Source organism: Onychomys torridus, chromosome 3, assembly GCF_903995425.1.
Source record: "Onychomys torridus chromosome 3, mOncTor1.1, whole genome shotgun sequence".
In the NCBI taxonomy this organism is placed as follows: domain Eukaryota; kingdom Metazoa; phylum Chordata; class Mammalia; order Rodentia; family Cricetidae; genus Onychomys; species Onychomys torridus.
In genome coordinates this window covers 97,357,301-97,369,526 of record NC_050445.1, presented here as the reverse complement: position 1 = coordinate 97,369,526, position 12,226 = coordinate 97,357,301, and the positions used below count along the sequence as shown (strand labels likewise).

Genomic DNA, 12,226 nt, shown 5'->3' with positions numbered 1-12,226 from the left:
GAACCTACAGAGGCAGCCACTTCATGGGTAAGGCTGGGAGGACCTCCCCTGTCCACGAGGATCTAGCTTAATGTCTAATTTCACTGGCTGCCTAACTTAACAAACGAGGTAGAGATGAGTAAGTATTTGACTAAGAAAAAAGAACTCTTCCATTTTGCTTTCCACCAAGAAAAATCCAACCCAGTAACACGGATGGGGTAAAATAAGTTTCAGTAATTTTTTCAGTACAAGAAATAATTACCCTAAACTGGTCTGGGGAATAATATTCTTCAAATGAACATTTGGGTTCCCTTATGCCTGTTCTTGTGTTCAGAATGGAGGAATGGCTGAGCCTTCTTTTCGAGCCCATGTTTTGTGCCAGCTCAAAGCATGGCTTTATGGGTAAATGATGCCTTCTTGTAATAACAGGTGGCCGTAGGCCTTCTGCTTTGGTGCTGACCTGTCTGTGGCTTCCAAATTTATAGGTAGGTGATCTGCTTCTTAGAAGATGTTTGAAGACAAGAATGCCCATGGCTTCGGAGGGAGTGCCTTTAACTCTGTCCCATGTATAATTGGCTGTAAAACAATACAAGATACTTTGCTATTCCTCCGGCCTGCGTTTCTTCTAAACCTTATTCCAGGTTGATGGGAATTTGAGGATACTCAGCATGTTTGAAGCAGGGGCACACAAGACTAGAGCCGTAAGAAGACCCTTGGGCCTAGAGAATTGATGAAGGGCAGAGGAAACTGCCTGAGAATCACACACCCTTGCTGTGCCCTGTGCTTTTCTCATCAGCAAATGAAGTCTCTGAGCAATGCTTCTCATTCTGGTACTGGCTACATTTCAGTTGCAGTTTGCTTGCAGGATCTGGAATTCTCTCCCCACTCCCCTTCAGACTGGAGATGGAAAGGCTGGTCTTCTGAAGGGTGATTCACAAAGTGAAGCATTTGACAATGAAATTCCTTGCCCTGACTGTCTTTTTTTGCCCTGACTGTCTTATCTGGACTTTCTGTCTGTGCCCTTATCCTGCTTTCTTCTCATTTGGTGCCTGTTTCCTGTTAGTTCCTTTCTGCAATCCCACCATCCCACAGTGTAGCTGCCATCTGGAACAGCTTTCCTCCTCCCTCTCTCCCTCCCTCCCTCCCTCCCTCCCTCCCTTCCTTCCTTCCTTCCTTTCCATTTTCAATGAGGATTTCAGATGGGCCTTTGGTCATCTACCTGTACTTCTTAGTCTGCTCCCTATAATGTTCACAGAACTCTGCCAGACTAACTCCTCCTGTCCTGAACGTCACAGACATAGTTCCTGTGCAATCTTGAACTAGTTCATTGAGATAGACTGTGTGTAATTATTTGGATGATGAATGCCAACCTTGAGAAATCACTCTGCCTTCTGTCAGTTGTCTATTTCAGCAGACATCTCCATGACTGTATACATCCTATAAGCACATAGATAGCTGTTAAAAGGGATACTATAGTAAGTTTTGAAACATTATATAGCTCTGTGTTTTGGACTTTGATGAGGAATGTGCATACTGTAAACTAAATGAAAGAAAGAGAATGTTGCATCCAATGTGTAACTACTCCAGGGTTATAGTATAGTATGCGTATTTTTTCTTTATACGAACACCTCCCCCATCAGGTTTTAGTCAGTGGTATTGAAAATATGGAGGTCCTTCTCATTAAAATGTATCCTTTAATTTGTTCCTTCCAATGCATTTGTTTATTTTACATACATATGAGTATGGGTATGTGTGTGTGTGTGTGTGTGTGTGTGTGTGTGTGTGTGTGTGTGTGTGACACTGCATGTATTGAGGTGAAAGGACAACTTAAAGTCAGTTCTTCCCTTCCACTATGTAGGGCCTGGGATGGAATTCAGATCAGGCTTGGTAACAAGCACCTATTTACTGAGCCATCTCAGTGGTCCAAGTGTCTTAGTTGAAATGGATACTTCTTTCTTTACAAAAAGAACTCAGAATCTTTTAGGGCTTGACTATAAAAGACAGCATGTACATACATAATTTGGTCGTCCACTGCACTGGTGTGAAGGATAGTGCCTCTGCAACTACCAAGAACTATAAATGATACATTATTGCAAGTGTTCTAAAAAATCAGAACAAACTAATTTATTGTACTTCTGTCTTCATTATACACCAAGTTGGTGAGTTAAACACAACAAAATTATCTTTTCTTTTTTTAAAAGTGTCTACTAAAGATAAAAAGAATATAGTAACAATTAACATGTAGTTCATTACATTAGAAAATCTGATATACATATTTCTATTGCCTGTTAGCTTGTTCTAAGCCTCTTCAACTATTACAAAAGAAAGAGGAAGGAAAGAAAAAGAGGTTGCTGAAAGGCAAACATTCAGTTCAGTTGATACAACGTTACAGTACAGCCAACTAACATCATTCAACAAAGTAGCAAGTTTCGTCTTAGCTTGAGTTCAAAGTCTGTAGACCAGATTGCTACGAAGGATTTAATGCTGCTTCCAAACCATATGTTAGCTTTTGAGAGGACATGGTTCTTTGTAGTGATGGCTTCAGAAGAAGGGGTCAAGCCCAGAGGAACCCCCACCTGTCAGTAATCATTTTATTGAGCATTGAAGTTAAGACAGCACTGTTGAGTTTAGCACATCAACTAAAATAAAGTAATAATAATATAATAATATAATAATCATAATAATGATAAGGATAAAAACCAAACACAAACTGGCAGCTGAGAGCCACTACCAGCCGTGTGAAACCCTTGCGATACGCTATACTAAAAAACTTTGAAATATCCACCCATCCTCTCCACTCTGCCACAAACTAGCAAAGTCAAAAGTACAAAAGTCTTCTTCACCTTGTTATTTTTGCAGAATAAAGCAAAAATGTCTTTGTGCTCCTTACTACCAGAAGCAAAATACCCACTGAGTTACCACATGTAATAGCTTCTGGATGTGTCAACCTGGGTTGGCTTGGTGTCTGCTGAGCCATCTTTCTCCTTCTCACTGTCTCCTTCCCAGAGGTTAATGAGTGGTGGGTACAGCTCGTTCAGTGGGATGGAAGAGGTTTTTTGCATATACTTTTTTAGCGAATGGTGGTAATTTTTCCTCTTAAACCTTTTGGCAATGTACACAGCAATGGACGCAAGACTGATGACAGCAAACATCGACCCCATCACTGCAGCAAGGGCTGTGCTGGTTTCGTGGTCTGAGATGTCCAGGGTGAAGGCAGCGTTTTTGGTTGTGACATTGACACATGACTTTTGAGTCTGCTGGTGGATGTTGGACACCGTGAGACACACTTCATAATCTGTAGAAGGCTGAAGATGTGTTAGGTTATATTCATGGACATCCACTGGAACCCTGGCTGTGTATGTGATGTGGGGGTTGTCAATCTTCATAGTGGCAGATGACCACTTTAGGTTTGATGTCATGACATTGGAATTCACTTTCCAGGACACTAAAATCGAATGAGATTCTGTCTGTTTGACATATATTTTCAGCACCTGGGCACCATCTAGAAGGGTTCCATTAACCTCGACTGCTGCTACTCGAGTGTCAGCTCCTTGGACATTCTGGGCAACACATGTGTACCTTCCCGAGTCTTCAGTCTGTATATTTGCTATTTCCAAGGTGCCCTCATTACTCAGCTTGTATTTATCTGAAAGAGTTTCAATGGTTATCTTATTTCCAATGGGAGTGACCCAGTAGATTTCTGGTTCTGGCTCAGCCATGGCCCGACAGTCTAGGAAAACTGTGGTGCCGATGTCCATGTTTAAATGATTTGGGAATGTTTCGTGTGATATCATTGGGAGGCACTGTTCACTGGAGTCCTGGATTAACACCTCTTTCACCTGCTGCCCTCTGTATTCAGGTGGCATGGCACAGAACATGGAGAGGGGCTCCATGAAGCGGATGTTGGTTTTGTTGGAGTTAATCCAGTGGATGACACAGTCACACCGCAGGGGATTGCTGTGGATGCTGATCTCTCGTAGATTGGGAAGAGACTCGACGGTCTTTTGGTAAACGGCATTCAGGGCATTGTTGTTCAACATCAGGCTTTCTAGAGCTGGGACGCTTCGGAAAGCCAAGCGGTGGATGTATGACAGTTTGGGGTTGTTGGTGGCTTCAAGCTTTGTCAGTTCAGGCAAGTTATCCAGGGCGTAGCGGTCCACCGAAACCAGCTCTCCCATATTGTTGATTCCCAGTTCTTTCAACCGAAGCATATTTTTAAAGTCCCCTTCTTGGATTTTGTGAATGGGATTTTTATTGAGGTCTAAGAATTTCAAATTTGGAACTTTCTGCAGAGCAAGCTGAGGGACTTTGATCAGTTTGTTGTCATAAAAAGACAAGCTCTCAAGACTGTCCAAGCCTACCAAGGCATTTCCAGGAACATCAGTGAGGTACATTCCTGCCAAAACGAGGCTTCTCAAGTTGGAGAGAGGTCTGAAGTTCATGTCCAGGATTCCAATCACAGGGTTTTCCCCAATCATGAGAATTTCCAGGTTGGGCGTAGAATCAAACCAACGGCTGTCAATCACTTTCAATTTATTGGAATTCAGGTGCAGCCTTAAGAGATTTTTTAAGCCCGAAAAAGCATTAGCCGAGATGGTACTGATCTGGTTGTGGTTGATGTAGAGTTCTTGAAGGTTGCTGAGGTCTTGCAGACAGTAATCTGTCATCTCCGAGATCTGATTTTCCTCTAGATGCAGGGTCGTGAGCTGGGTCAAGTTGGCCAGCCCTACCTCTCTGATGTTTGTAAAGTTGTTCTGGGAGAAATCAAGCTCAGTCAAGTTGAAGAGCTGCTGAAGCTCATCTACGGTCTTGGCGATGTTATTGCTCTGTAGGAGAAGCACTTGTGTGTCACTAGAAAGATTGTCAGGGATCCTTGTTAGACGGAGGTCATTACAATCAACAGTGGTGGCTTCTCTGTATGTGGACTGTGGGGTAAACCAAGGACGAATTTCACATACGCAAAGCTGTGGACACTCACTATTCAGTATGGAAGACTCAGTTAATGAAGTCATCAGCAAGCCCAGCACCATTCGGCAAACTGCTATCCCAATGCTCAATCTGGCCATGGTGGCTTGCTGAACACACTCAGTTCCTGATCAGGATCTGAACACTATTTAGTGGTGAGTAGCACAGCAAGCAGATAGTGTAAACATTCAAGCGAGTCTCAGTTGAACAGAATTCCAGAGTTGGAAAGGGTGGTTTTCTCAACTTCTCAAGAGGCACGAAGCAATCTGAAATCCTTTAACCATGTCACTCAATTCCAGGCATGTGCACAGGTCCGTGTTGGAGGTACTTCAGCCAAGACTGGAGATGTGTCTGAAAATTAAATCAGGAAAGAAATTATGCTTCTTCTGTAGATTCTCTTTGGTTTACTACATGGGCATAGTCACTCACATAGCTGAAAAAAATGTGTTCAAAATGCATTACGAGTATGAAAGTAGTCTTAGGATACTCTGATTATCACCCACTTACTACATTGATACTACTTAGAACTCCTTTAGTTTTATAATTAGAACTGCACATAGTCCAGCACAGTCATTAAACACAAATGCATACTCTAGAAAATCCTAAAGATGACATTCCTTCAAAAACAAAGTTCACTTTAGAAACTACAAATTTATGCTTCTAAAAAGATGAACGGTCACTCTTAGTAAAAGTCAAACATAGACAGTAGTTCATGAAAGACTCAGCACATCCTAAATTATCTATGGTATTTACATTAATATCACATTTGTTTTCAAGGATTCTTTCTTTGCCAAATGCTACATTCTGTAGATATTTTCAGCCCGAGTATTTCAAGCTCAATTGCTTTTATGTAAGAAGTCAATTTCATAAAAGTATGGGAGGAAAATGGCAACTTTTCCTATATTCTAATAGCCATATGATCACTGCTGAATAAAGTAATGACTTCTCTGCCTCACCAAAAATCTTCATTAAAAACACAAATATATTCAATACCTACACATGGAATTATGTCTCAGGCAAGAAACAGAGGTGTGTGGTAGAACACTGCCCTACATACACAAGACTCTAACTTTAATCCTAGCACCAAAAAATAAGATGTGTCTATACTTAACATCTATGTTTTTATTACATTCCTTTGAATATCACTAGCTACTTAACAGCCACAGACCATGGATCTGGTGTATCATCTCTCAACTTCTTCAAGTTAGAAAATAGGGTTGCTCATAAAGTATTATTGAAGAATTGACTCTACATTAAAAAAAATAAAACACAGGAATCTATATAAAACTCTGTGTCCAGTGTTTGGCACATATTAAATGCTCATAAAAGTTGTATTTGCCATCTATTTTCATGTTATTGTGTTTCTACATATTGTGGTCTTAGCTCAATAGTAGTTCTCAGAAGACACATAGCTGATGCTATTGACTTAAGTATTGGTTTTAACAAGATACCAGATAGAATAAAAGGGTAACATACATGTATTGCTAGCTTATTTAACACCAGTAGTTACTGGTTCTAGTGTTCTGAATTCCAACCAGGTATAAAAAGCCATTATATATTGGGCTAGAGAGATGGCTCAGAGGTTAAGAGCATCGTATGCTCTTCCAGAGGTCCTGAGTTCAATTCCCAGCAACCACATGGTGGCTCACAACCATCTGTAATGAGATCTGGTGCCCTTTTCTGTGTACATAATAATAATAAATAAATCTTTTAAAAAAAAGCCACTATATATCTAACTGGCATTAATCTTGCTTTCCCAAGAACAGACTGGCCACTTGATAATTATACTTAAGCATAATTATAGATTTCCTTATATTTTCCTGTCATAATGCACTTCATATTTTATTATTGAAGAACTTCAGTGACTGGTGTTTTCTAGAAACATTCATTAAGAACAGTGTACATAACTCCAATGTTCAGAACGAAGCAAGCTCCCACTTCAGGTCCGTACATTGAGTTATATTTTTACTTTCTAAGTCATATGCTTGCCTTTGATCAAAAGCCACGATAATACAGCCAGTACAAACAGTTGAGTCATATTTTAGTAGAAACTTTTTAAAAACCCTAAAACTTTTTTGTTGTTTTACTAAGTATGCAACTCTTGTTACTAATCTCACAAAACAAAATCATACCATTCAGACCGTGACAAGTCTGAGGTGAAGTGAATTTGTGTGGCTTTGATGCTAGAAGCTTGCTCATCTGTGGGGGAAAAAACAAACCACATTTGGTATTGTTTCTGCCCTCACCACTGAACCTGGTTAATTTGCCATTTATTATGTGTTTGAAAACTTTTCAATAGTATCAAACTCCCTGATTTTGATGTTTATCTGTAAATTCTATAACATGCAAACATGCAGAATGTATATTTTGCAAATATCATTAACTTCACAAGTTTATCCTATGTTTGTTTCTGTTTAGATCAAATTCAAAACAAGTTCAAGGGAATTCAAACTAAAAAAAAAATTCTGCCAGAGTTTATTCCTAAATCTTAGTTCATAATAGAAAGCCAAGGGTATAAACCTACCTTTCAGAACTCTGGGATTGTATTAGAGTAAACTTTTATGTTTTGATTGAATTTAAAGAAACATATTAGGAAGCAAAATATGCATTAAATGTGCTTGAGAAACTCCACAAACAGTGTATTACTATTGAAAGGATAACTTTATTTGGTCTATAGTCTCCCTGGTGTCATGAGAAATACATCATTTATCTTAAATTACAGGATGATATAATTATATTCAAGACCTCAAAATTGTCTTTGCATATACATCGCCTCAAGCAACTGACTAACCATGAACCTCAGAAAACAGAAGGTCAGATTTCATATCAAATATGTCTCCCAACCCTGAATGTGGCTCTTTTGGAAGCAATCAATGAAACTTCTGGAATACAAAGGATGAATGTAAGACATATATTCCAGTGGAACATTGAACTCAGAAATCATTTCTGACAAGGACCACACAGCTGGGAAAGCACAGATAACACTGGAAGAACTAGACAGCCACATGGGGAGAATGTTTCAGTGTCCTCAGCTTATATCGTTTACAAAAAATTAACTCAAATTACAAGGAAGGCCTAAGTGTAGCACACAAAATAATAGAATTCCAAGGAAAAAGCAAAGAGGGAAAGTTTCAGTTTTGGGTTTCACAGTTATTCCTTGGATTTGACACCAAAAAGTCTAGTACAAAAGCAAAAATAGACAAGTAGGATGATTTCACACATACAGCCTTCTGTGTATGAAAGAAATCAACAAAATACAAAGGCAGCCTAAAGAATGGGAGAACACATTGTGAAGTCATCTATTGGGGAAAGGGTTAAAAATAAGGATTAGTAAGTCCAACAACTGAACTACAGCAGTAAAAACAGAACAAAACAAAACAAAAACATAACCTAACTAAAGCATTATTCTTCAAAGAAAATTACCAAAGAACCAACAAGCAATGGGGAAAAAAAAAACCTTAACATCACTGATCATAAGATACATATAGATTATATTTGAGAGTATATGTTATACATTTTGAGAGTATATGTTATACATTTTGATAAGATATGAGATAACTCATTATCATCATTAGGATGATCTCTGTCAAAAAGTAGATAATAAGAAGCGGTGTTAAATGTAGAGAAATTGAAACCCTTATGCATCAGTGAGGATGTATAATAGGATGGTCATTGTAGAAAACAACGTAGGAGGTTCTCAACAAAGTATAAACACAGGGTGAAATTCTCAAGAGTACAACTGGCTTTCAGTATCTATGGATTTCACATCACTGACTCAATCAACCTTGGATGGAAAGTATTATAAGTAATCCAGAGATGGTTTAAAGTACTCCTCACAGGAAGGCATGTATAAAAATTACAGGCAAATATGCCATCCTTTATATTAAACATTTTATGCATATATCTTTCTATGTGGGGTGCTAGTATCCTCTGAATCATTCTCCTAAGGATGGTGGATGAATATACATGTAATAGGTTACTGATCATCTTTTGGTTGTTGTTATTAACTTGACACAAAATTGAGTAATTTGGGAAGAAGAACCCATAATTGAGAAGATGTCTCCATCAGATTTGGCTGTGGACAATTCTGCAGAGGTATTTTCTTCATTAATAGTTGATATGGAAGGGCACACTGTGAGCGGTACCACCCTGGATTGGTGGTCCTGAGAACATAAGAAAGATTGCTGAATGTGAGTCTGGGGAGCAAAAAAGAAAGCAATACTCGCCCAAGGTCTGTGCTTCAGTACCTGCCTCCAAGTTCCTGCCCTGCCTGAGCTGCTGCCTTGACTTCTCTTAAGAATGGAATGTGAGTAGCAGTCTAGTCATCCTTTGCTTTACATCTAGTATCCACATACCATGTTTGTCTTTCTGAGTCTGGGTTATCTCACTCAGGATGTTTTTTTCTAGATCCATCCATTTACCTGCAAACTTCATGATGTCATTGTTTTTCTCTGCTGAGTATTGTTTTTCTCCATTGTGTATATGTACCACATTTTATTTATCCACTCTTCAGTTGAAGGGCATCTAGGTTGTTTCCTCCTAGTATAGAGGACCCTAAAAAAGACACAAGGATCGCCCAATGACAGAAAAATGGATGAGATCTACATGAGCAAACTGGACATGACGGGGTAAGGAAGGGCAAGGGTTGGGGGAAAGAGAGCTTAGGGGAACTGGAGATCCCAGCTGGATCAAGAAAAACAACAACAACAACAACAACAACAACAACAACAACAAAAATAGAATGTGATCAGGATATGTAAGCCAAATATGCCCTTTCCTCCCGAACTGTTTTGGTCATGGTCTTTATCATACAAACAGAAAGCCAACTAGAACACTCACAATAAAGCCAGCCATATGGTATAATACAGATAGATGATTCCTGGAGACATTATGCGGCAAACCAGTCACAGATAAATACTGTATGATTCCATTCTTAAGAAGTATCTAATGTGGTTAAAATCACAGAACTAGAAAGTAGAAAGATAACTGCTGAGAACCAGGTGAAGGAACTAGCATGTAAGTGGTTCAGTTTCAGTTGTGAATGATGAACTGGCTTGAGTCTGAGTACACTTAGTACAACTGGACTTGGAAATGGGGGAAAGTAAATTTAATGTTATAAAAATGAAAGTATGTGCATTATAATTTGGGCTAACTTATGGTGATATTTTATTTGTGCTGAAATGTGATTTTATTTGTATGTTAATAAATAAAGTTGCCTGGGGGTCAGAGCTAATAGCAAGCCAAGTAGCAGAAGTCTGGCAGTGGTAGCACACACCCTTAATCCGATCACAAGGCAGGCAAAGTCTCTGTGTGTTCAAGGACACAGCCAGCATGGAGAGACACACCTTTAATCCCAGTACCAACCATAGAAGACCTGGAGTTCTGTATAGACAGGCAGTGATGAGGAAGTCATATGGTTGGGTTTAGAACCAATGAGAAGGCAGAACAGAATGGCAATAAAAAGATGGGTCACACAGGAGATCTCTTTCTCGGGGGAAGGATGGCAGCAACTGGTAAGCTAAAGGCTCTGACCTCTGGGCTTTTAACTCTTTATTTGGTTCTGTGTTTCTTATTTAATAAAACTGTTTAGAATTACATCTACACTAACTTTTATCACACAGATAAATTAACTATCTTCAATTCTATAAAAATAAAAATGGCTGATGTAGATTAGTTTAAAAAATAAAACGGCTTTATTCTGGGACTGGCTGGTTATATCTGTCAAATGTGAGAAGAAAATGTTCTGCTAATTATGAGAATAATGTTCCACAAACAAAACCTGGCAGTTTTAGGAAACAATCCCTTAAAGAACAAACTGTAGCCTTAAAGGCTCAGAATTGGCAAGTGACACATTTCAAGAAAGGCCTTAAGACAATTAGACAATTACAATTGATGCTCTTTTCTCACAGTGAGTTATGCTTGGGACACTCTGCTCTGAATAGAAAATCCCAAGGAAAATAGAATACATGGCCATCACCCTGATAGAAAGGACCCCAACTCTCACCTTCCCCATTTATTTGTTTTAGTTTTGATGTTAAACAAAATGGTAATATTTGATGAGACTTAATCTGAGTGTATGCATTAAATTCATATGGAGTTGGGCAAAAAGAAATACATATTTGGCACAGAGTCATGATTACATATATCCCTGTTGTTGTAAGAAAAGATAAGAAGCCAACAAAGGCTATGGTACTGTAGAAAGAAGTCTCTTTGAGGAAGAGGGGTAAGTGATCTATATCCAAACTCTGACTTTTCCATCTTGTAGATGCATTGCCTGATGCAAACTACTTGAAGTTTTTTTTTTTTTTAATCCCTGTTCATACTGAAAATTAAGGCTAGTTACATATTCTACTTACACAAAAATTATTTTAAGTAAATGAAGTAACCGATGTGAAAGTATTTAAGCTAAGGTATAGGAAACAGTACCACCCATGGTGGGCTCTTAAAACTTGCTTGAATGTCTGGAATTTTGCCGAGTTATTTCATTCCATTCTCAGCGCAGGAGTGGAAAGTAAAGAATAAGTAAAGCTTGTAAGGCCCCGGGGCATGGAAAGTCTCTAGGAGCACCCCTACAATAATTTACCATTTCTATTATATTTTTAACTAGTGTTAACTGGAATTAATAGATAGAAATCTACAGACCAAATATTGCATCAGAACTAAATAAAAGCCCCATGTAGACAAAGTACAAATTGCAAACTGAGAAGGTAACTTGGAGGAAGAGTGATTGCCTTGTGTACATGGGACCTACAAGCTTGATCCCAGCACTGAAAAAAAAAAAAAAAAAAAAAAAAAAAAAAAAAAAAAAAAAAAAAACCTTTGGAGTCTCCAACTTGGAATTATTATCATCCCTGGGAAGTCTTGTTACAAAAATAGAGGACTAAATTTGATCCCTCCATGAAGATAAAGTGACTTAAGACATCTGCTTTTATATAAATACTTTATTTGATGGACAGATTATTACAATATAGAAAAGTTCTGGCAGGCTGGAGAGATGACTCATTGGTTAAGAGCACTTATTGCTCTTCCAGAGGATCCTGGTTTGGTTCCCAGCACCAACATGACAGCTCAGAATGGCCTGTAACTCTAGTTCCAGGGAATCTAATGCTCTCTTTTGGCCTCCTGTGCTGGTTTTATGTCAACTTGACACAGCTAGAGTCATCTGAGAAGAGGGAACCTCAACTGAGAAAACACCTCCATATAACTGGGCTACAGGTAGGCAAGCCTGTAGACATTTCTTTGTTGTGGTACTGTGTTCTCCAAAATATTGTGCACGCTAATA

The 12,226-nt window shown here is 38.8% G+C and overlaps 1 protein-coding gene across 1 annotated transcript in view; it reads right to left on the bottom strand.

Moving 5' to 3' along the window:
* Positions 1 to 2,076: 2,076 nt before the first annotated feature.
* The window catches only part of Lrrn1 (leucine rich repeat neuronal 1), a 37,621-nt gene continuing 27,471 nt past the window's right edge, over positions 2,077 to 12,226 (bottom strand). The window contains exon 2 of the mRNA XM_036182312.1: positions 2,077 to 5,295. Within this exon, the coding sequence (XP_036038205.1) occupies positions 2,895 to 5,045 (2,151 nt within the window). The 5' untranslated portion in view covers positions 5,046 to 5,295 and the 3' untranslated portion in view covers positions 2,077 to 2,894. The remainder of the gene's footprint in view (positions 5,296 to 12,226) is intronic.